A 25200-nucleotide genomic window follows, 5' to 3' on the forward strand; every position below is an offset into this window, starting at 1 on the left:
AAAGGATGAAAGTGAACAGAGCATTGTCTACAGTACAATAAAAAATACCACAGAATTAAAGATAAATTAGGCTTTCTCCTTAAACTTAATCACATAATTTTAAGTCTAATAATGCTCAGACAGAGCAACATTAAAAATAAGCAGACATTAATATGAAGAATATATGATATATAAAATTTATCTGTAATTTGCAGGATAACTTTAAATATGACTATCTCTGACCTTACTTAGAATACTTGACTCTATTAGCACAGAAAGAATAGTTCTGAGCTTATTAGAATAGCAGATTAATCAAGTTAGCTCCTTATCTATGATACTAGAATTCCTCTAAATGAAATAACCATGTATTTGGTGATCTAGTTTCTACAATGTAAAGACAATGTAAATAAATCATTAAGCCATTCATAAAAATATAACAATAAATGTAACCACTAAAAACAGAGACTGTCACTTAATCTCTGTGTCAATGTATTTATGTTCTTGTGTGCCAGGCACTTTTGGGTCATGTACTTAACCTTAATAATACACACTCATTACTGGGTCTAGAAAACAACCCCAAACTTAAGAATTCTAGACCCTGCTACTTCCAGAGAATGAATGAACATATCTAGAGTAAGTGTCTGAAATCCTTGATTTTAAGAGGCATCCAGGTAATTATGGTGCAGGGAATTTAAGCATTAAACTTTGAGAAATATTAGCTTATACTAGATATACATTTCAACTATTTGAGAAATGTTTTAAAAACAGCACTAATTGGTGTAAGTAGAAAATACATTTTCTTTATTCAAATTATGTTTACTTTCAGTATATTCTGAAATGACACACAAAGTTATACCAAGGCTATATTTTAATTCATCACATTCCACTTCAAATTCTTTACCATTTTACAAAAAAATAACTTTTTTTAATAAAGCTTACTATTTTGCCTAATAATAGCCAATCAATCTACATCTTTATGTGTTTCTCTCAATAGTTTATGAGGTTATTATATAAAACTAATTGGTATATTACACACCAAGCATAAGTACAGATTCTGTACAATGTAACAGTATACATATATATTCCAAGAGACTAAATGCCTTATTAAGTATAATGGTATAAGAAATCTTTCATGGAAAAAAAATCTGTAACACAAAATGGTGGCTTAAGTATCAGCTGCTTTCCTCTCAAGAATTTCTTTCAGTGGGCATTAACTGTCCATTTAACTTCATTAACAGTTTCACCACGAGGCCAGCCTACAAAGTAAAGTATATGCAACAATAAATATAAAGTACATACAAATGAATAAATTATATGATAATATGTAAATTAAAAGAAACTTTCTTATTAGGTGGCAGTTTGTCAGGGGAGAATTTTTTCAGGGTTTAAGAAGTGACCTGCTGGATGCACTCAGTGGCTCAGATAGGATACTGGTCAAGAGGGAAAGACTGGATAGAAAAGAAGGGGAATACTGACCAGGAGAAAAGGCAATGGCAAGAAAAAGTTTCAATGTTATAAAACTGAAAGAAATTATTCAGATAAATTTCTGGTTTTGTTTGCTTAGAAAAGATTTGCCTTTTTTCCCTTGGTCTTAAATTTTATCCATATAGTATTAGAGATTGTCCTTAAAGTAAGGGCCTCCCTGGTGGCGCAAGGGGTTGGGACGCAACCTATGACGCTGTCCACAGCCACTGCAGCACGAGTTCGATCCCCGGCCAGGGAGCCACCCACATGGTGCAGCAGACCTGACTCGCCCCCTGCTCCTCTCAGCAGTGTGTTTCAGTCAGTCTGCCTTTTCTGTTCCTCACTCTGTCTCTGGTGACTTCTCTCGCCCCCCCACACCTCTGGCCTGTACCCCAGTTCTTGTATGCATAAATGGATAAATCTTAAAAAGAAAAGAACGTTACTAAAATAGTAGTTCATTTTCAGAAGTTCCAATTAATTGATAAGTACTTACCTGTTTTGTGTGTACTATAAAACTCATTTTATTTTCCATACTATGGATCTGAAAACAAGTATCAGCATCTCCCAATTGCCACATAAAACAACCGTATTTAAGACTGATGAGTAAAGCCTGAAACATAATTAGAAATCATTATATTAAAAAAACACTTATATTTTCTTTCTGCACTTATCTAAACATAATGATTTTGAGCCTATTCAAAGCACCCACACTAACTTCACAGTCTACAGCAGTTCTGCAGATGGTAGACTGAAAAAATACGCTGGTTACCAGAGAGAACAGGAGGGAGAAGGGGTGAAGGGAAGGAGGGGCTAGGTCATTGGCATGAAATATTGGTGGCAGGTGAGAGTAGCATGTACACATACAGTGGTGTGAAAATGTAACCCCCAAATTATACAGGTATGTAAAATGAGTGAACAATGATAAAAGAAAAAAGAAAATGACATAAAAAGCAAGCTGTTATCAGACACTTTAAAAAAAAATCAAGTTCCATGTTCCTTACTGAAATCAGTTCTTACGCAGTCTTATGTCCCTACCCATTCTTTATCTCTATTCACAGGTATATCTAACAAGATGGTAAAATAACTGATGCCCATAAGGATCCTGAGTTATGAAGTAACTAAACTATAATTGGGTTACTTTTAAAAGTTATGTGATTACATAATAAAGTATTATAAAATGAAAATAAAAACTCAGTTTATGATCAATTTCCTAATCTAAAATGACTTTTATTAATGTATAAGTTTAGTTACTACTTGAACTGATTTGAAAGTCTATTCTTGACAATAATGAATGAATAAAATGTTTTTATTTTTGTGAGCTTCCTATTATATGCCTGAAAGCTGTTCATGTCCTTGTTAAATGTGTTATATATGCTAAAAATAATTGATTAACCATTTATATTCTAGTGACTTAGATTTTAAAAAGCTCAGTACAGTAATAAGCTTTTGATTGAAAAAGCTCTGAAATGTTCTGAGTATTCAGTTCCTTCCACACTTCATTGTGGCTTCCAAAAGCTGATTTTTATAACTAATTCTAATTTTGAAAATAAAGCTCTAGTATCAGATATTATATTTTCAGGTTTAAGCTCTGTTTTCATTTAAATCTCAATGATTTGTTGAATAGGTAAGATAATCACCAATTAAAATTTTCTTTAAATTGCAAATGAACATACTTTTGGTTCAGTTACAGGGTACCATTCTCCAAAGGCATCAAGACTTTTCTATGCATATACAAACAGTATGGAAATGTAGTATATCTCCACCCATTTTTACACAAATGGTGGCAAATTACATGTGATTCAGCACCTTGCTTTTTATTTTATTTTTTAATTCTTTTAAGATTTATTTATGCATACAAGAACTGGGATACAGGCCAGTGGTACGTGGTACGGAGTGGGGGGGTGGGGCGGTGAGAGGATTCACCAGAGATAGAGTAGGGAGCTGAACAGGTGGATCCACTGAAATACACTGCTGATGGGAGCAGCAGGAAAGACAGGAGGGTCTGCTGCGCCATGTGGGTCACCTCCCTGGCTGGGGATCAAACTTGTGATGCAGTAGTTGCGGGCTGCTTCATAGAGCTGATGATTAACCCCCTGCACCACCAGGGAGCCCTTCTACATAAAACAATATCATTTTGTATGGTTATAAGGTATTTCAATGTAGAAATGTACTATAACTAATATGTTAATCCCCTATTGGTAATAACTTTTTTTCATAGTCCCCCAGTAGTCTTGTAAATAAGTCATTTCTAGATTTTTCATGTAGGCTGGTACTGTTTTAAATATTATACACTGTGGTCAAAAACATTTGAAAAACTGGAAATCTACCTTAGTTTCCATGTTGAGGAGATGAAGTCCTTTTATATTCACTCCTACATACACAGGGATGACTTTATGGTTGCTGGGGCTTGCCTTCGTAAATATCTGTCCTGTGAAAAAAGCTGCTCCATATGTAGGAATTTCCCAGCAATTCTGTAAGAACATGCGCTGAAGGTGATGCATTTCTTTACTTACACCCTCACTTGTACTAAGATTCTAAAAACAAATAAGATGAAATAGAAGAGTTGTGAAAGGAAATGTACTGTTGATACCCAACAGGTAAACTTACCAATTTCTAAAATCAAGTCTGCTCCCAAAAAAAGAAAAAATATGTGACAATTATTCCAAAAGCAATTTTTCTTTTGAGATCTTAATATAAAAAACAAAATCAAGGTCTGTAAATACTATTTACCTAGTCTTAGATTTCAAGTACCTCAGATAAAGTGTATTAATTCATATTTTTAATCTCCATCTCTTAGCAGAGTATACAATATATAGAAGGTATATTGTAAAAGATGCTACATGATTAAAAATAAAATATCTTTCTACTTTCAGTTTGGGACATGTGAACTAGAAGATCTATTTTTAATTTTAAGACTAAATTTAATGTACTTATGTTTAAAACTTATTAATGAACTAACAAAATTTCCACTAGGTTATAAAATGTCTTTTTATTTCTACTAAATAACTTACCTTGTATTCATGAAGTATTCGGTTTGTCCAATGAGGTGCCTTACTTTTCAATTTGGTAATAGGTACAATGGATTTTAGATTTTCTTCACTGTAAGCAAATATGCCAACATGATTCACAGAAATCAGCTCTCGTAGCTACCATTTTACAATTATTTATACACAAATGACTTTAAGTTATATGTTTGAGACAAAAAATATTATGTTTTAAAATACCAGAGAATTCTAAAAATTTCAAGAGAAAGCCACAATCCTGTCATCTTCAATTTAGATAAATGTTTCTTTTTTTGATAACCACAAAATATTTCTGACACTTTGAAACCATAGTAAGCAAACTTTAGATGACCTAAAACCTGAATGAGTGTTTTCTCCCAAGACTGAAGATAAACCTGGTTTTACTGGTAGGATTTTTAAATGCACCTGTCTTCTCATATTGTACTATTTATTCAAGTTAGGTTTTAGTGTACCTATTTAAACAAATAGTAGAGAAAGATAAAAGGTAAACCTAGCATTTATAGTTAAATATTTTTTTGTATAACTTTAATTTTAGGAGAGAATATAACTTAAAGAATGATTTACCATAGGTTTTTCTGTTTCTCATTCCATGCTTTGTATTATATAATTCCAAACCAATGTATGAGTTTTCCTCATAACATTATTTCTAAACTTTCTTAATAAAACAAAATCAAGCATAGTACAAGACCATGCATTGCATTAAATACTTACTTTAGGAAGCCTTGTTTGTGTTTTTTACTCTCATAATTTCCATAAACTATTTGCAACAGTAGACTTGCCAATGTTATCAGTTTAGCATCAGGAGCTGTATAAAAGCCCTTCAATAAATTGTATCTGGCTTCATCAAAGAGAATAAGAATAGCTAGGGGGTCTTCAATCTTAAAAGAAAAAGTAAAATTTGGTTACTAAGATTATCATTTCCTGTTACAAATGTACACTTTGTCACTACTATGGAAAAGAAAACGTATATAAAGGCACTATTTCCCTTTTACAGCAGGGTTGACAAATCAAAACTACATTTGGCTTAGTTATATAAGAGGGACAATATAAGCAGTCAGGCATAAAACATTTACCAAGTTTAGAGATGGTCATTAAAATATTTATGTGTTGAAATTTGCTTAACCTTGTCTGTTTAATATTTTTTGGAACAAAGAATCAGTAAATACATTGTATAGTTTTTCTTCACTGAAGTTATGAGACTTTGCAACTTTCATTCCCTTCAATTTTCACAGATCTCCCTTCGTTTCTTGTTTGTCTATTTATCCTTCATATGGCATTACCTTACCTCTCTCTAAAATTTACGGCAATTCAAATCCAAACATACCTTTTGGAACAGATCCTTTTATCAAATATAAATTCTATTCTAATTTTTTAGTATCCATATAATTCTCTGAATGGGTCTAGAATAGCTACTGACTGTTGAGAATAACTTTTTAATCTCCCCTTTGCAAATGTAAACTTCTTCACCCAGAATACTTTTTCTGTTTACCCCATACACCAATGTATCTTTAAAGTTCCTTTGAAATATACACACTGATTAGTTCACTATTAAATTTGTCTTTGATAATGTACTTTCTAGCTATTCTGAAATATTTTTCTGTATAATCTAACTCCCATTTAGTTGCTAATTCTCTTTAGAATACAGTCTATTTCTTCTGTGTTCTGAGACAACTGATATAGAAGGAGAAAAACCAACCATGGGTTTTATAAGTAGACTGATTCAAACTCTACAACTTGCCACACGGATGTGAGGACAAAACAGAAAAACAGAAGTAAAATTCACACATACAAGAACACAATTTCTGCCACTAGTGCTTATAATAGGAACTAAATAATTTCAGTGTATATAAATGACTACAAATAAGATTTCAAAGCAAACCTTTTTTTCAACTTCCAAAGGAAGTCTCACATCTCTTCGTAGGAAAAGCTGTGGTGTTTCCCTCTGGGGATCTAAATTAGTCAATTCAGCAAGTATTTCTGGCCAGTCCCGAACATGTTGCAAGGGTTTATGATAAGGCTTCAGTTGAAGGCCTGAAAAACATTTTTCCTTTTATAAATAATAATGTAAAATAAATCATTTATATCAAGGCACAGAGACATAATTTTAAACTATCTTTACTTTAGTACTGAATACATACAAAGTTCTAGACTTAAATTAATATTGACTTTAATCAATATTACTACCCATTTTGAAGTTAACTGCTTTAGTTTTTAAAAATAAGAATTATGAGAATAATTTTTAAAATAAAATTTGTCAAACGTATATAAGGTCCTTTATATAATTATAGCCTATTTGATTACTATATAACTGGCAGAATTTGGCATTAAAAAAAAATACAATTATACCATTACATAACCAATCACAATAACCTCTATTAATTCCTTTATATATCTACAACACTTTGAGAGAAATTTATAGTGATAATAGGGTGATTTTAACTAAAATGACTGGATAGGAAACAAATATAAAGAAAAAACACTTAAATTATTTTGAGGTGAAAATAATTAGTAAATTTAACAGCATTCAAATCAAATTTCATTGCCAGAGAAGTCTTGGTTTTTACCACTAAAAATACTTTTAAGGAAGTAGGCGAGGAGAGAGCCCCAAGTCTTACCCTTTTCAGCATCTGAACACTTAGTTTACATAAAAGAGAACAGTGTATCATTTCAAAATTTAAAAATCAATAATGAACCACCATACTGGAGTTTACCAACTCACTCTCAAAAAGGAATAAGGTTTACACAATTGCTTACTGAGGTTTTCTGAACAGATCCAAATAGTGAAATATTGCTGTGTTTCTTGAGAGAGACGCATTCCTTCCATTATCTGCTGTACTGTGGTGTTATTTCCATGCTTCAGTTCAACGGAACGGTATGATCCATCCATTCTGTATATTCTAACTTTTTCATACTGTGACAAAGAATGATAACAAATTTTGCAACTTGGTAAAAATTATATATTTCAATCCAAAAAATGCTTTTATTTCAACTTCATGTACTTAATTATAGGTTTCTAATGTGAGGTCTAAGAAAATTGCTCCAAGTGAGACTCTAGTGATATTTTAAAGAATTTTACTTCCATTATGCACATTCTCTCTTTTTTTAAAGATTTCTTTTATTTATTTATGCATACAAGAACTGGGGTACAGGCCAGAGGTGCGGGGAGTGGAGAGTGGGGAACAGAATAGGCTAAGGGGAGCAGTGGTCGAGACTGGAGAGGTCTGCTGTGCCATGTGGGTTAGCTCCTTTGCCAGGGATTGAACTCATACTACAGTGGCTGATGATAGCTTGATAGCACTGAGACTTTAACCCCTGCACCACCAGGGAAGCCCCATTATTTATATGTATATATATTTTTTAAACATTTATTTATGCACACAGAACTGGGGTACAGGCCAGAGGAGTAGGGGTGTAAGAAGATTCACTAGAGACAAGGGGGGAACAGAACCGGCTGACTGAATGAAGTATACTGCTGAGGGGAGCAATAGGTGAGTCAGGAGAGGTCTGCTGCACCATGTGGGTTGCTTCCTGGCCGAGGATCAAACTCGTGCTGCAGAAGCTGCAGACAGCTTCATAGGTTGTGTCTCAACCCCTTGCATCACCAGGGAGGCCCTATTTATATTTTCTAACAAGTGTTCCTGTGGATGTTTTGTGGTCAAAAAAGTTTGAGAAACTAAGGCAAAAATGGCTTTTATAAAATATTCAATATCAACTTCGAGAGGATGTTTAAAACTATTAATTATAATGTAAATATCATATGAGGAATATAGACTTGGTTACTAAATCTAGTTAAGTACCCTATGATTCTGATAGGGAACTATTCATAATGTAAAATAATGCAATGTGCCAGCAATAATTTGTCCTAAGAAGAATCTGTAATGGAAAACTTTTATCAGTAAAATTATAGAAAAAAGGACTGTGAACCAGTTTCTTTTTTCTAGTTTTAGAAAACCCCAGAGAGAAACAATATTCTCAATACATTTTTGTTGTTATGGGAAGTAACTGATGTTCCCAAACAACTAAGCCAGTTCATTTTGGATAAAAGTAACTAATTCGTTATATTCAGAATACAAAAATTAAAGCCAAAATAAAAGTGTTTTAACTATTGAATTAGAAAATAAATCAGGCCTCCCCAGTGATGCAGTTGGTTGAACGCAGCGCTGTGAAGCAATCCACAGCCTCTCCAGCGTGGGTTCAATTCCCAGCCGGCCAGGGAGATTCCCACATGGTGTGGCAGACCTCGCCAGTTGCTCCCCTCAGCAGTGTATTTCGGTCATCTGCCAGTTCTGCTCCCTGCTCTGTCTCTGGTGAATCCTCTCACCCTCTGGCGCCTTTGGCCTGTACCCCAGCTCTTGTATAAAAATAAATAAATCTTTAAAAAAAAAAAATCAAACGTTCATCCTTTATCTGTTATTATCTGGTTTGGAACTTTTTAAACAAATTTTAAACTAATGATACTTTTATCATAAGTATAACTTTAAGGCGTAACTGAGTTTCTTCTATTAATTTTTCTCTTTTAATGCCATTATTATTTCAGATATAATTAGGTGGAAAGGCCATATTTAAATGGGGGAAGAGCTAGGAAATCTATTTCAATGCTTTTACTTTCTTAAGCAAAAAAAAATACATCTACAGTAGATAAGTAACTTGGTGAATGAAATCAATAAATGATGTATAATGTTACTATTTACAAGTATAAAATACTGCTCAGAAGTACTTAGACATGATTCAGTGAATAGATCATAATTTGTAATTAGTATATCATGTATAGTGATTATGCTGGAGATTAGATTAATTTTAAGTATCTGAAGATTTATTATACAAGTTTTACTTTGTTATGCAAAAATGTATGTCTGGATATCAGGATGAAAAGAAAATTTAATACCTACAAAGCCTAACCATGAGGGTTTTTATAAAAACAACAGAGAAACTATTCATTCATCCTTCCATTTTTGCCACAGAGCTTCAAATTACTACACACTAATAGACTACTGTATAACTTTTATATGTACTGGGAAACCAAAAACTTTGCTGACTTGCTTTATTGTGATATTCATTTTATTACAGTTGTCTAGAACCAAACCATCAATGGCCCTGAAGTGTGCCTGTACTAAACTTGGCTCTACTTATGAAGTAATTCTTACTGGTTTGTTAATGGCTTCCTTCAATAATTTTGCAGCTTCTTCCCAGTTATTTTGCTTATTTTCTTCACAAATATTTAAAGGGGATCTTCCTTGTTGGTCCGTTATATGCTAGAAATGTGGGAGAAAAGAAAAGGACAAAGAAAAAAGCATTACATATATATGACATTTTAGGGGAAAAAGTCATTTAATCAATCAGAGTTTCATAAAACAATACTCTTATTAAGTATTAAATATCAATACAATTATATATATATACTGTACTTAAACATAAATTGCCAAAGATGACTCAAAGTACTAATCAATGTGATTGTTTTTTACAAAAAAAAAACATATTTTTTTGAAAGTAACATATTATTTTTCATTTTATTTTTGCGTAGAACTGGGGTATAGGCCAGAGGTATAGAGGGTGAGAGGATTCACCTGAGACAAGAGTGGGGAGCACAACAGACAGATTTACTGAAATACAGTGCTAAGGGAGGCAGCCGGTGAAACAAGAAAGGTCTGCTGTGCCATATGTGGGTTAGCTCCCTGGCTGAGGATAGGATCAAAATCAGGCCGTAGTGGTGTTAATGCTGAGAATTAAGCCCTAGGCCACAAGGGAGACCCTAAGGATACTGATTGTAGAGGCAAAAAACATTCTGTTAAAGCCATTATTATTTTTCTTCTTATAAAAATTTATTAATACAAATTCTAGAAAATGGGTAGAAGACATTGTTTGATCTTAAAGATATTTTTATAGGAATACTATATAAAATAAAAAGAGGTTAAATTTTGTGTACATTCTGGAGAGTGATAGTGGTGACAGTTTTATAACAACTGAAGTATAATGCCATTGAACTGTATATGTAAAAAGGGTAAATTTTATGTGAGACACATTTAACCACAAAAGAAAGAGCTATACAAAAGATAAGCCTATACATAAATACTACTCATTCTATGAAGTAGGTAAAATGTGTTTTTATTTTTCAGGTGACCTCCAAAGTATATAACTGAACATCATAGTGTCATTACTTGACATTCATTGCTTAAGCATTAAAAAGAAAACCAAAACCTGGAAGAATAACTTACTCTATCAACCTCTGGATGGTTTAGGAGAATCTGTACTATTTCAGCATGTCCTCCTCCAGCAGCAAAATGAAGTGGGGAACTAAGCTGTCCATTTAAGAGGTTTGGATTACACTTTCCTTTATCTAACAATATGCGAGTGGCCTCAACTTTACCATACCTAAAAACAAAAAAAAAAAAACCTAAAAAATCAACTGAAATGTTTTAAAAATTCAAATTTTAGATAACCCAAAGAAATCTTAAGATTTTTCTAGGGCAGAGAGTGAGGGATTAAGATATTTACATAAATGTTTTGTTGCTTACAATATCTTATGAATTATTCTGGTTCAATTCAAAATATTCTTTCTTTTTTTTTAAAGATTTATTTTTTATTTATTTATGCATACAAGAGCTGGAAGAGCTGGGCCAGAGATGCAGGCCAGAGATGCAGGGGGTGAGAGGATTCACTAGAGACAGAGTGGGGAGCAGAACAGGCAGATCCACTGAAATACATTGCTGAGGGGAGCAGTGGGAGAGACAGGACAAATCTGCTGCCCCATGTGGGTCAACTCCCAGTTGCCTGGGATCAACTCATGCTGCACTGGCTGTGAACAGCTTTTATAACCATTTATAACTAAGAATTCATTCTTTCTAAAAAGAAAAGGAAAAATAAGTAATTTCCTTACCAGCATGCATAATGAATGGGAGCCCAGTGGTCACTGTCTAATTGGTTGACTGAAAATCTTTCATTGAGGAGACGGTTTAGTAATTCTGAATCTCCTTCACAAGCACTTCGATGGAGAGGAAAATCATCTACCCACTGTCGTTCCCTAATGATTAAAAACAAACAAAAAACAGCAATGTTAAAATTCAAAGTGTTTCAAAACAAACATATCTTTGAAAACTATATAACACCGAGCAGCAGCAAATTAAATCATCTATGCAATGACTATATTGCATACTAATGACATATATCATTTAAAATAATATTTTAACACTAGAATGTAAATTTTAAAAAAGGAATGTGAAGTAAAACCAAAACAATACTTGTCTTCTGTGACACTGCTCATGCTTCTCTGCCATTTTTCCTGTTTGGGAATTTGGATTTTTGAGTAGTCTGGAGCTCCTAGACCAAAGTATGGATTTATTACCACTTTATCTACCTAGAAAGGGAAAACAAAGCAAAACCCCTTAACAGCTTTCTTTAGATAGTTGAATTTAATAAAGCTCAATGTGGATGTCACCTTAATTTTTAAAATTAATAAAAAAACATTTCTCTGTGGAAAAAAATTACATTTGATATGAAATATCATTTAAAATCAGAGCCCAAATTCATTCAGCCCTTACCCGGTTTGTATACTGAAGATCTGACCCAAACAAAGGGTTGTAAATACAGGTATCTGCTTTCTCTAGGGCTAACATTTTACTTTTTATTTCTAGTGCACTATAGCCCATATGTAGTGAGTTTTCTGTCTGGCTTGATTCAGTAGCATATGCAGGGTTTATGATATTAGTTTTTATCCGCTCAAGAGGAGAAGGTCGGAATAAAGCTGGAATAAAGTGAGATTGTGCATGACGTTCATCTAACCACCTGGCAAAAAAAAATAGTAGAAGACGTATATAGACTACTATTCAACTTTGATATGTAATACTTTCTAATATTACCTTCAGATTTTATAATTATAATCAGTGTTGTTTAAGTACTTCATGTACTACATACAAACATTGTTAATGGACAGCAAACTATTTTTTAAAAAATGCATATACCATTACAATAAAAACCCCTTTCAAAAAACAGGACGTGGGCCTCCCCAGTGGCGTAAGGGGTTAAGACGCAACCTATGAAGCTATCTGCAGTCACTTCAGCAAGAGTTCAATCCCTGGCTAGGGAACTACCCATATGGCGCAGCAGACCTTTCGCTGCTGCTCCCTTCAGCAGTGTGTTTCAGTCAATCTGCTTGTTCTGTTTCCCACTCTGTCTCTGGTGAATCCTCTCATCCCCCACACCTCTGGCCTGTACCCCAGTTCTTGTATGCATAAATAAACGAATCCTAAAAAACAAAAACAAAACCATGAAGTACTTTTTAAAATATAAGATACTGGGCCTCCCCGGTGGTGCAGCGGTTGAGCGCTGGGTTGCAAAGCTGCCTGCAGCCTCTGCAGCACCGGTTTGATCCCCGGCTGCAGGGCGAGGGTCCCACATGGTGCGCATTCCTCTCCTGCCGCCCGCTGCTCCCCTCAGAAGTGTACTTCAGTCTGCCTGCTCTGCTCCCTGCTCTGGCTCTGATGAATTCTCTCACCCTCCCGCGCTTCTGACTGTACCCAGTGTTTGTATAAATAAATAAATCTTTAAAAAAAATAAAATATGAGACACTGATATGTAGTTGACATTAGCCCTGTTGTTACAGAAAGATAAAGGCATGATAGTGTAAACAACTTGTTCACTATAGATATAATACAACCCTAAATCTAAGCCAGGGATATTTGATGTTATTTTTGAACAATCAAATTAATATATTGTAAGCAAACCGGGACAATCTTTGGGATTTTTCATTTTTATATTCTACTTAAAAAGCTTAATATTTGTTAATACATGTATTTTTAATATTTTCTTTCAAATCTATCTGTATCTAACTAAGCAAATTTCTATTATGAACATGTATTTGATCTGTTAAAAAACATTTTTAATGGCATTTCTTACTTATCCAAGGCTATTAACATCCTTGCTGTAAGAGTAGCAAAGTGAGTACTGGATTCGCTACAGACTCTCATAATGTCTTGTAAGCAGTAAAAAATTGGGCATCCAGGAGTATATGTATATTTAGTATTATCTGAAAAAGAAGGATAAAGAATTATGCCATCACATAAAGTTGACAACAGCATGGTTTTCAGTGAAAAGTAGTCAGTAAGCTAAAAAAAATGATAAGCTTAACAAATTGTTCTAGATTTGAAATTAGAAGGTCTAGATTCAATTAATGCCCAGTTCTGTGACATTGTCCACTAGGGTGAATGCAGCATTTAGGATTCTCAAAAATTGCAGGAATTGTTTCCCTTTTTCTTCCTCAACAATGTTATAAAACTTGCATGAAAAAGATTTCCAACACCATTAAAATACTGAACTTTCTAACTTACCGCTGGGAAAAAATATTTATCTGGAATGCTAGAAATGGCTAAGTAAATATGTGTAAGTACCATGTAGCAGCAGACTGATAGGATGTCCACAATGGGTCATTAATATATCATCAGTATTATCACTACCAAATATGAGGCCAGTGCTCTAATAGAGCCCAAAGTGATTTTCACATCTAATATCTCAAAGAATTCTTTTAACACTAGGAACCAAATAGGAGCAGATAACCTATCATATAAACATAGCTAAGGTTTAATTAAAGAAGTGATTTGTCCAACAGCACAATATGACTAGGCTGCAAGATCTACACTGAAACTCTATTTTCTCTATTATTCTGGATGTCAAAGACTCAAATTCAATTTTCACATTTGTCCTAACTTCTTTTAATACTATCAATATTATTGGGCAGAGTATTTTAGAACCAAAATTGACATCTTCTTATCCCAACCATAAGAATAGGTCCTGAGCATATCTGTAACTTTTTCTAAAAACTGAAATGTCTATTTCTATTCTAGCTATAGTAAATCCTTTGAAAAATCTCATTATAACCTGAAAGCTTTTAACCTCGATATTATGGCCTCCCTTCTAATTTCTTTATTCTTCTTTTAAAATAAGAAAAAGAAATTACTATTCAGCCCTGATGGCTATTACTTTGAAATCAAAACAATTTTGATTGACAAATTTCTTCAACTTCTATTAATTTTACTATAGTATCATAGTAGTAACAAGGGATCTGAATGCCTAAATTCAACAGACTTTTTACTTAGCATGTAAAGTACATTAAGATCCATAAGGTAAAATTTAGACTTTACCTTTGACAACTGATGGAACAATAAATAATGCTGCTTCTCTGCCCATCTTCTCTCCATCCAGAGGAAATTTCTTCATTAGTACAACTCGTTTTCCTAATCATTTTTTTTTAAAGTCAGTACAAATAAAAACAATGAGCTTTTAAATCTTATAAGTTAACTTGAGAATTAGGAATTAACAAAGAGAAACAATTTTATTATCCACACTCAAAAACTATTAATTCTAATAATAATGCAAATAATTCTGGGGAAAATCAATCCGATTCATTAGAAGTTTCCTATGCATGGCAAGGAAAGCTGTGTTGCTCAGAACATCTGAACAGCAAGGGACCATTAGGGGTCAAGAGGTCTATACTTCCTCACTTAGCTGGAACACATATGGTAAGAACTTTACCACAGCCTAAGCTGGTTAAGGTGGGTTTCTAACTACTAAAGTTTAGTAGGTCTTCATTTAACATTTAACCCTCACCCTCAATTTCATTACAATTTAATTGGGCTACAAAATATACCTCTGAAATGTAATCTCCATTCTTAATCCTTTTCCTGATTTGGCAGCAAGGGGACTATAAATAATCTATAAATCTTGCACCTCTCATCTTTTAGATAACTTTGCCATGATTTTTATCAAGCCTCCCAAAATAGAACCTTGTTCCTGATGCAGGTAGGAATGCCAGGCTGGATGCCTTCTGTGAATATGTAGATAATACAGAGTTCAAGTGGCTTTATTCATAAAATACTAGACTCAATACTTGTGATTATTGTGGTTCATTATTATTATAGTACCCAAAGAATTATTTTTAAAAAATGGACACTTAAACACAAAATGTAAGTGTTAGATACAGAATAACATTCTAATAAATTTCAGAGGCAATTATTTTTCTTGTCTGGCTTAAGGTCTTGTCCTCTTACTCTTTCCTGCCTTGCTGTCGCCTCAGATCTAATTATAATAGATTGTTTAATTGGCTTCTTTGTAAATTACAGATCTAACTATGAGATCTATTGTGGGAGGAGGAGGGGGAATAAAAGCCATCACTGCAAGTAGGGAAATAAGGGTCCTACTCTTCCATTAATGGGAATATGATATTGGCAGGTGACAACCTGTGTTTGCATTTCTATTTTATAGATGTGAAAATAATCATATACCAACTCACAGGACCAATTTAAGAATATCAAGAATAAGTATGCATGGTAGTGCGGAAACTATACATAGCACAGCACAAAAGGGTAAGGCATAACTACTGCTATTATAAAGTCATTTGTGATTTTCATGTGATGTTTTTATAAGGAATCATTAATCTATAAAATTATTTCATACATTTAGAAAAACTCAACTGAATAGGATAATCAGAAAATGGTATGGTTCATCAGTTTATAACAAAAACAACTTCTCTTTTAATTTCACTTATTAAAATATGCCTGAAAATATATTAGAACATTTTGCTATCTAAGTATACAAGACATAATTGTACTAGACATATTTCAAGGTGACTTTCCACTCATAACTTCTCATAAGAGAAACTACCCATTCCTTTGGAACAAAGAAAATTTTTGTTAACATCAAGATTGCGTCTGTCCACTTCTGGGTGAATGAATCAAGTTGTAGAGGTTGGCTAATTCATAGCAAATTATAACTTGTCTATTCGTTCAACTATGTGGTTTAGGCTAATCAATTTCTGTTCTAGGAATTGGATCTCAGAATAGGTCCTGATTAACTAATTGTAAAACAATTTAGAACAAGTCTGGATGAAAACTTATCAGAAAAATACAAGACTGAGGTAGAAAAGACTGACAAATTCCAAAAGACCAACACACTCCAAAAAGAGACTTTCACATGCCTTTTTATTTTTAGCTAAAGTTGGTTCCTAGATTATTTTATTTAAAAAGTGAACTGATAATTAAGGAAAGGAGATTCTCTTTATGAGACTCAGAATGTGTATCAAAACTGTAAATTTATGCAGAACTTCTTATCATTTTGAGATACAGGCCATATGGGGGAGATTACCTATTGGAAGGTAAAATATTTATTTCAAAGAGTTACAAAACAAAAGCTAATAGTTCAGCTATTTCTAGAGAGTAAATATCCAAAAATAACTATTAAACCTAATCACAGAACTCAGGATTATGTAAGCAACAAAAACAGTCTCTTTAGTGAAACAAATGAAATAGGTAACCAATCTCTATGAACAAACAGAAACACTGAACAAAACCAAAAAGTAGGCAAAGAGAGGTGTGTCTTATCGAACAATTGTTTTCAACCGCTGTTTGACTGAAAATAGCTTTACCTTCTAATTATAATACTTGACTTTTAGATACAGTTTATAATTTCTATAACTTCTAATTGCTATCTGCTTCCTGTTAGACCATATTGAGAAAATCAGTCATTAATTTTTCATTAGTTTTATAAGCTATATACATTACCTAAAATTTTAAATGGGGTCTCAACCTTTTATGGTTAATACTTCTATAATTCAGTTTGGCTCTCTGAAAAAGGTCTTCTTCCTGTGACCAAATGGGAAGAAAACCTGTTACCTGGTAAATTATAGGACTCTCTCTAATCCATTAATCTTAACTTAGTTATTGAGAGAGATTTATAGTTTTCCTCTGTCTTAGAGTAGAGAAATAAAATAGTAGTTCAAAGATACTTATCCGGGGAATTATACTTCTAGCAAAAGTAATTTGTACTTTCTCTTAGATTTCACATTATTGGTTAGCTTTTTTTCTATTGACTAAATCATTAACACTGAAACTTAAATATTTTTCTACTTAAAAAACTTTGGAACCTTTTTCAAGTTTTTTACATAGAAAGGAACATTAAAAAGAAATTGATTTTAACTTATTAAAAAAAAAATCTTCCACAAGCATTTAGAGCAAATTGTTTTAAGAAAAAGACAAAGAAGTTTCCTACCTCTGATACCTTGGTTTGTAGGAGAAATTGGTTTGGTTGTTTCTACTACATAGTCCAATATGCCTTGTGTTATTTCACTGTTGCTCTGAAGTTTAGTTTCCAATAAAACTTTCTTTCTCTTTTTTTTCTGTCCTTCAATGGGAACTTCATGTAGCAAAATCTTAGATGAGAACAATATTAAGAGAAAATGTAAAGTTTACTTGTTCCAGAATACAACAAACCATCAGTCTTTCTTTATCCTAGTTACATATTAGAATAACCTTTCAGCTTTGAACATAGTATCAAAGCCCAGCATCTTCTTATACCTATTAAATCAGAATGCCTGGAGTTTAGGGTCCTGGTCCTAAAAGTTTTAAAAATTCTCCAGGTGCTTTTATAGTACAGCCAGGACTGAGGATCAGTCAGCTAGAATACTGCCAAAAACCCAGCTTCCTAGAACCCCTGTAGTATCCTTTATTACAGGTTTTAGATAACCAACCTTAAAAAAGCAATTTAAACAAAAAGCTAGAGAAATTAGTTGGAATTAGGTTAGATTAGAAATATTTTATGACACTTGAAATCTGTTGCTTAGAAGTAAACAATTCTGCTTAGGGTTTTTTCCCTGGGGGGGAGGGTGTGTGTGCTCATTCATGTTTAGTAATCTATGTATATAATAGAATTCAAGACTACAAAGAAGTAACTTAATTGGCTAAAAGTCAATTGAGAGATATTAAAATGAACTATTAAAAATAGCTTTTTGGAAAATAAAGAATAATGTTTAGATTGGTATTTTGAATAAGATGACTTTAATAATGATAGTTTTGAGGGTCATTCCATAAATTACACTAAAAACTAAATTTATAAATTTATTATAATTAAAACTTTAATAGTACATTTTAATATACTTACATGTATCAAAGAATAAAAAATGATCAAAAGGCATATAGCAGAAAAAAAGACCTTGATGGGCAAAGATCTAGAATTGTCTGTTTTAGCCTAACATGTAGGTTGTCAACAAGAATATACAGGCCATGGTAAAACTTTCTATGTAAATGAAAATGATAATGGACAAAGACAATCAGTGGTAGCAAACCAAACATTATATTGTTCTCACTTCATATGATTTAGCTCTGTATTCCCGAGAATTGAGACTGGCAGTATTCTTTGGGCGAATAACAGCAACATATGCGTCTTCTGTGTTTTCTGGATTTCCCATTGCTTTATGGAAAAACAAAACAAAACAAATAAAATCCCTTGAAAGATTAAAGAACACACAGTCACTCTGAAAAACAATTAAGAAAATAAAAGTTTGATTTCCCTATTTCAGTGTACATATGCTCCCTAAAAGGCAGGCCACAGATGACTGCCTTTTCATTGAACTATATAAAACCTTAGCTTTTAACTTATGATTTTATTGTAGTCTATTTTTCTTTTTCTGTCAAAACTATTAAATATAGAGATACATGCTTTGGTCTTATATGCATATTAATCTGCCTTTTGGACATTGAAAAAAAGTGTTATGATTACAAAATGTCTTGTTAATTGTAAATAATGGCTTGAAATAGTGATTCAGAAAAATATAGGTTTATTTTTCATAAATCAAACAAGGGTACGTGAGTGAATGTTACCATGTTAATAGTTCAGGCAGCTCCAGAGTCTTTAGAAAGGAGAATTTTGTTATTATACACTAGATGAGTTAAAGGACAGTTTATAATTTTCTTTGAAGGTGACTATCCATCAAAAACATTTGGTCATTTGAGAAAAGCTTTCTTTTTCTTTTTTTTTAAAATATTTATTTATTTATTTATTTATTTATACAAGCACTGGGTACAGTCAGAAGCATGGGAGGGTGAGAGAATTCACCAGAGTGGGGAACAGAACAGGCAGACTAACGAAATACACTGCTGAGGGGAGAAGCGGGTGCAGCAGGAGAGGTCTGTTGCACCATGTGGGACCCTCGCCGGCGGCCAGGGATCGAACCGGTGCTGCAGAGGCTGCGGGCAGCTTCGCAGCCCAGCGCTCAACCGCTGCGCCACCAGGGGAGGCCCGAGAAAAGCTTTCTGATGGATGACGATGGCAAGAATATTTTTCATTCCATTATCAATTTCCTTGACAATCCAAATATATGCCATATATAGTGTGTACATATACACACACACATACTGTATACATGTATATATTTTTGTGATTAATTTAAAATCGCTATTGGGGGCCTCCCCGGTGGCGCAGCGGTTAAGCGCTGGGTTGCGAAGCTGCCTGCGGCCTCTGTGGCGCCAGTTCGATCCCCGGCTGCTCCCCGGCCACCAGAGGAGCGTCCCACAAGGTGAGGAGGGTCCCACAAGGCGCGCAGACCTCTCCTGCTGCCCGCTGCTCCCCTCAACAGTGTACTTTAGTCCTTCTGCCTGCTCTGTTCCCCGCTCTGGCTCTGGTGAATTCTCTCACCCTCCTGCGCTTCTGACTGTACCCAGTGCATGTATAAAAAGCAAACAAATAAATAAATAAAAACATGCCTCTATAAAAAAATAAAAAAATCGCTATTGGGCAAATTGCAATAAATAACTGAATTTCAGGTACTCTCTTGTTTTTTTTTTTTTTTTTTTTTTAAGATTTGTTTATTTAAACAACCACTGGGTAAAGTCAGAAGCGCGGGAGGGTGAGAGAATTCACCAGAGTCAGAGCGGGGAGCAGAACAGGCAGAAGGACGGAAGAACACTGCTGAGGGGAGCAGCGGATGAGACAGGAGAGGTCTGCGAGCCATGCGGGACCCTCCCTGGTGGCTGGTGATCAAACCAGCGCTGCAGAGGCTGCGGGCAGCTTCGCAGCCCAGTGCTCAACTGCTGGACCACCGGTGAGGCCCTCTCTTCGTTGTTTAATAGCTCTATCTCCTCGTTCAGTAATGTTATTTTTTTTTGTCAATAGACTGAAATGCATCTCTTTGTACTGAATAAACTTATCTTTAGAAAAAAGAAAACTTCCCCTCATTTACATCCCAGCAAATTCTTAAATGAATATAAAACAAGGAGTTTCTTTCCTGGTCATGTTGAAGTAAACCTTATTCAGTTTTTTAGTAGGCATTACTTAATTCCAGTAGGCATTAAAATAATCTGAATCTGTTCATACCATATTGCTCCATCTCTCATAGAGAGGGAAAAACGACATCATTTTTAAGAAAGACTTTTGAATATCATTTGAGAGGAGGGCAGAGGAATTTATTCTATGTTCTTAATTGCATTTAATAAGGTCCTTTTGGAACCTTTAATTCACTCCCCTATATAATAGAAAATGTCTTATAATGGAAAATTAAAATTAATTTTTTTTTTAAATCCAGTAACTTTGGGCATTTTAAGTCAATGTTACCCTAAGATGAAAATAACCATTAACATTATTGTACAAAAACTATATTTTAAATTATTTAAGTAATCGAATATTTCCTTTTAAATTATAAACTTTTCACCGGTTTAAATCCAGGGAAATTACAGATACTTTACCAGAGAAACTACAGTAAAATATGAGGATGGAGACATTTTATTTTGTGAAAAGCTCTGCAGACATTCCGGTCATTCATTTTCAATTCATATATCTCAAGACCTAAAACTCACCTCATCTAACAAAGCTTCTATACTATGAGAAAAGGATGAGGCCTTTTTACCCTCAGAATTTCTATTTAGCAAGTACTTTTCACTTCAGATTAATAATGGCTTATGATAAATTATGAAATATGTATGGATGTCCGCTCAAAGACTGCAAACCCACAAAAGAAAGGCATTGTATTGTGAAAACAATGTATAATAAATATATATGGGGCACTAACAGAAATCTTTTTTTCTATCAGCACCTAACAGAGAAATCAAGTAATTTTTGGTTTTCTAAACACAAATCAACTTAAAAGAAAATCAATTCCTGTGCTGGACAACTCATGTTAAGAAGATATGTACTAGCAAAATCTTTTATTTGTTAATATTCATCACTTCTCTAGAGTATTTAATATTGCACAGTGCATTCAACTTTTAAAAGCTAAAAGTGATATAATAAGAAAACGATATAACCATGAGGATTATTTTGTTTTTACACCACTTAATATTAAATATCTCAAAAGATTCTAAAAAATTATTTTCAAGAAATATTTATACTTGATGACTTGAAATATACATACCAAAAATGATATTTCTTCCTTCATCCATAAGCAATGTTTCTCAACTTTTAAAAACACATAACAACTTTAAAAACCAAATCAAATCAAAAGAGCTCACAAAGTTGAAAATGGATAAAATGTGTTTTCTTTTGTTCACTAAGGGCCAAAATTATTTCACCAAGTTATCCTAAGGTTTTTATTGCTTTCATTGTATAAATATAAAATTTAATATACTTTTAAAAAATAATGTGAAAAATGGCTAGCACCCATAATACTTATTATTATGTGCTCCAGACACTGTGCTAAGTGCTTTAAAAATATTTATCTGTGCCTCCCCCAAATCTGATGAAGTCGGTATTATTATTATCGTTATCCCCATTTTATAGAACAAAAAAAGAAAGTGGCTAAATTACTTGCTCTTTCCTCATTTTCCTGGAACAATTCACTGTTTTAAAGCATATAACATTAGAGAGATAGTAACTAAATATCAGTAAGAATTCTCCTACAGGGAATTTACTGGTCATAAAAATGCCATCCTTTTGCTACTCAGTTGGTTTATAGTAATAAAAAGAGAGGAAGTAATAATAAAGCAAAATAGAAAATAACCATTGATGCTATGTCTAACTGAGCTTTCTTTCTCCTTGTTCCTTCAACCAATCTATTAATCATTTAACAATATCAACAACAATAATTTTCAAGCCTTCTGTTCAGTGACATCCTATTTTGTAATTCAAAATATTCCACAGTCTCCAAATCACTTTTGAAGGTAGGCATACTAAATTTGGGTGCCAGACAAACAAATAAGTAATACTGGAAGTGGGAACCAAATGAATTCGTAAAAACGAAACCATATTTTATACATTTAGTGAGGTTATATGGGGGAGAGCATGATTTCATTAGCGGTATATCTAAATAAGCTGTAGAAGAGCTGCCAACGTAGTTCTACAATCTAATTCTAAGAGGGAAACAACTATTAACATAGGGTAAGGGAAAACGATCATGGAATAAGTCACTTGGTTTGATATTGTTATGAAAACACTTTCTAGTTTTTGTCACTTGCCCTAAATGAGATGAGCACATTAAATCAGTTAAAAGACTGAAAAAGCAGAGAGAAGAATCTGCAAACAAGCTGTGAAGACACATACGCTCTTCAAGAGTGAGAAAGGAGTGGAGTGAGAACCCGAGTCAGTTCAGCAACGTCAACGATTTCTGGTAAAGCTAAAAGCCACACGGACCAACAGCAAGGGAAGAGCCAAAAGCCTTAAAACACGGAGAGAGGAAAGGTGAGCCCTACTGACAGCTTTGAAAGGCTTTCCCAGAAAAGACGAAAATAAACAATGCCTCGAGGTTTTCCCAGCGCCACCACCCACCAACCTCCACTACCGGGAAAGGACTGGCAACGCCTCTTTGCTCAAGGAGGTGCCACCCCAAAAACTAGCTTTGAAAGCTCGGCAACTATTTGTAAGAAGCAAACTCCTTGCCTGGAGAAAGGAGATACGGAGATGCTTCAGCTTCCCACCTCCGTGTTCTCGCGCTGTAGCCTGGACCTCGCTCCTTCCTCCTCCTTGTCCAGAAGGCAAACCCCGCGGTCTCAGCGTGTGGGCGGCCGAACACGCGCCGGGCGGCTACATCCAACTCGCTGGGTGGGCCCGTCACCTGGGGGGCAGGGGCCTGTCACCGCCTCCTCATGCCCACTTTCCTTTTCCTTCCCGGCGGCCGGGCCCAACTTCCTGTGACAGCGAAGCCCGCGGTCGCCGGCCGAAGCCGCCAGGTGCGCTCGGCTGTGCGCCCCAACCCGTGCCTGTGGGAGTTCGGGTAGCTGGATCGGGGGCCCCCTAGCCACCCCGCACTTTATTATCCTCCGATCTCTTCGCACTACAGTCTCACACCCCCCACACTCCGGAAACTAGGTACTCCAGGTCTTCGGCGGCCTAAGCCCTTCTTCCCGGCGCTACCAGGGCGAGGAATCGCTTCCGGGTTCACAGCGCCAGCGGCCGCGCGGGGGGCCCGGAATAGCTTCCGGGTCGGGGGCGGACCTGCCGCCGTTCCTGCTGGCTTTCGCTGGGGCTGCGGGCAGTGTGGGGTGGGCGGAGGGCGGCTCGAGGACTGGGTGACGCCGGCCGGCGCGCTAGCGGCTGTGCGTGAGGCGGGGGAGAGGAGGAGGCTGCTCGGCTGTGTACGCGCGCCAGGCTGGAGCATGAGCCGGACTTGACCGCGAGGCGGAGGCAAGAGCCACCGCCCCCTCTTCCCCTCCCCCTAGTGAGGCGGCGCGACGGCCGGAGAGGGATGGGGGGCGCCCGCCCTGTCTGAGCCGCGCCGCGGGCGCCTCCCGCTCTCGCAGCGGTCCCCGCGGGCCTCGAGTGCGCACCCTCGGCCCCAGCAGCCTCTGCAGGGCAGGCGCGCCCGGGCCGGCGACGGGGGGACGCCCGCCCAGGTGGGTGGGGCGGGGAGGGTACCTGAGGTCACCGACTCCGCACGAGAGGCAGGGGCGGCCACGGCGGTAGCAGAACTGCGGAGCTGCGCGGTCCGCACGACCCTCACCCTCAGCCCGGGACGTAACCGTAAGTCTCAGCTTTGCCGTGCGGATCTGATTTGAGGTTGTTGCAAATCATTTTATGCTCCGAGTTCTGTGCTGCCTGGTTCACGCCCTCCTGGTCTCCTACAAAGGTGCCATACTCGCGTGTGGAGGATTTTCCGCCTGTCGGTTCCCACCCCCGAACTGGCATCCTCCTCAGTCTGCCCCTTGGGGATTTTTTTCCCTTGGGAGAATTTGCAAGCCTCAGGGTCTCCGTGGCGCTTCCCCTCCTCCCCTTCTGGATGCATCTCCTTATCCCTCTGTCCTCAAACGATCTGTCTGTACCCCCGAGCTCACAGCCATCCCACCCACCCTTTGGGACGTGGAAAGACACGGGTTTTGCCCATCTCCAAGGCCAGAGAGTCTTTAGTGGATGGGTTAAAGTGTTCTGCAGGGCTGTGATGGGTGGGGATAGGTGCAGATGGCTCCGCTGAACCTTTATTTTTGCAGCTTCTGCCACCAAAACAAAAGAACGGGCCGCTCCCCTGTACCTTCATTTTTCTCCCTAACTGTGTATATTCTATATTCTGTACGTTGCTGTTTGAATCGCAGGAAATTGGAACTAGAGCTGTAATTAAGCATCTCCTGGGGAGGTTTTGAGAATTGGTCTTATAAGCTTTATTCACGTGGAATGGCTCATTTGAGCAATCTTGTATTGAAATGAAGACCGATTCCAGAAGATCTGAGAAACGAATGTGAAAACCAGAGTCGGATTTTTTAATACCTTTCGGTAATTTTTAGTGTTGTGAATTTACATTTAATTCTTAATTTACAAGATGTGTGTATGTGTGATGTGAAAATATTTGCATATTTTGTTAGTGATTTTTAAAAAGATTATATTTGATAAGATGATATTTTAAATTCTTAATTCCAGGCAGACTTTTGCTTATGTGTCTACCACCTATAGTGTTACACACCTTGGTCCCTGTCACCTTCCTGCGTTTTAGTTATAAGAAAAAAAAAATGAACTGTGGTTATATTTAATGTATATTTCCACATTTTGGAGTAGACTTTTT

The 25200-nt window shown here is 35.7% G+C and overlaps 1 protein-coding gene across 3 annotated transcripts; it reads right to left on the reverse strand.

The window, feature by feature from the left end:
- Positions 1-1166: 1166 nt before the first annotated feature.
- On the reverse strand, positions 1167-23986 carry KRIT1 (KRIT1 ankyrin repeat containing; the record flags this gene model as incomplete). Of its 3 annotated transcripts, XM_084229311.1 has the most annotated exons (17): positions 23646-23986; positions 18592-18695; positions 17499-17658; positions 14597-14689; positions 13356-13485; positions 12002-12245; positions 11702-11817; positions 11341-11484; positions 10679-10835; positions 9611-9718; positions 7221-7377; positions 6346-6497; positions 5178-5344; positions 4455-4542; positions 3771-3977; positions 1937-2053; positions 1167-1235 (listed from the first exon to the last, which is right to left on the reverse strand). In XM_084229311.1, exons 1-17 carry the CDS (start codon positions 23806-23808, stop codon positions 1167-1169), a joined length of 2376 nt encoding a protein of 791 aa, XP_084085437.1. In that variant the 5' UTR covers positions 23809-23986. The 3 variants fall into 3 exon arrangements, with proteins under 3 accessions (XP_084085437.1, XP_084085436.1, XP_084085435.1); XM_084229310.1 differs by lacking the exons at positions 11341-11484; positions 23646-23986 and having other exon boundaries at positions 18592-18806; XM_084229309.1 differs by lacking the exons at positions 1937-2053; positions 23646-23986 and having other exon boundaries at positions 18592-18806.
- Positions 23987-25200: the final 1214 nt, after the last annotated feature.

The sequence above is a fragment of the Talpa europaea genome (genome assembly GCF_964194135.1).
Source record: "Talpa europaea genome assembly, chromosome: 3".
Classification (NCBI taxonomy): domain Eukaryota; kingdom Metazoa; phylum Chordata; class Mammalia; order Eulipotyphla; family Talpidae; genus Talpa; species Talpa europaea.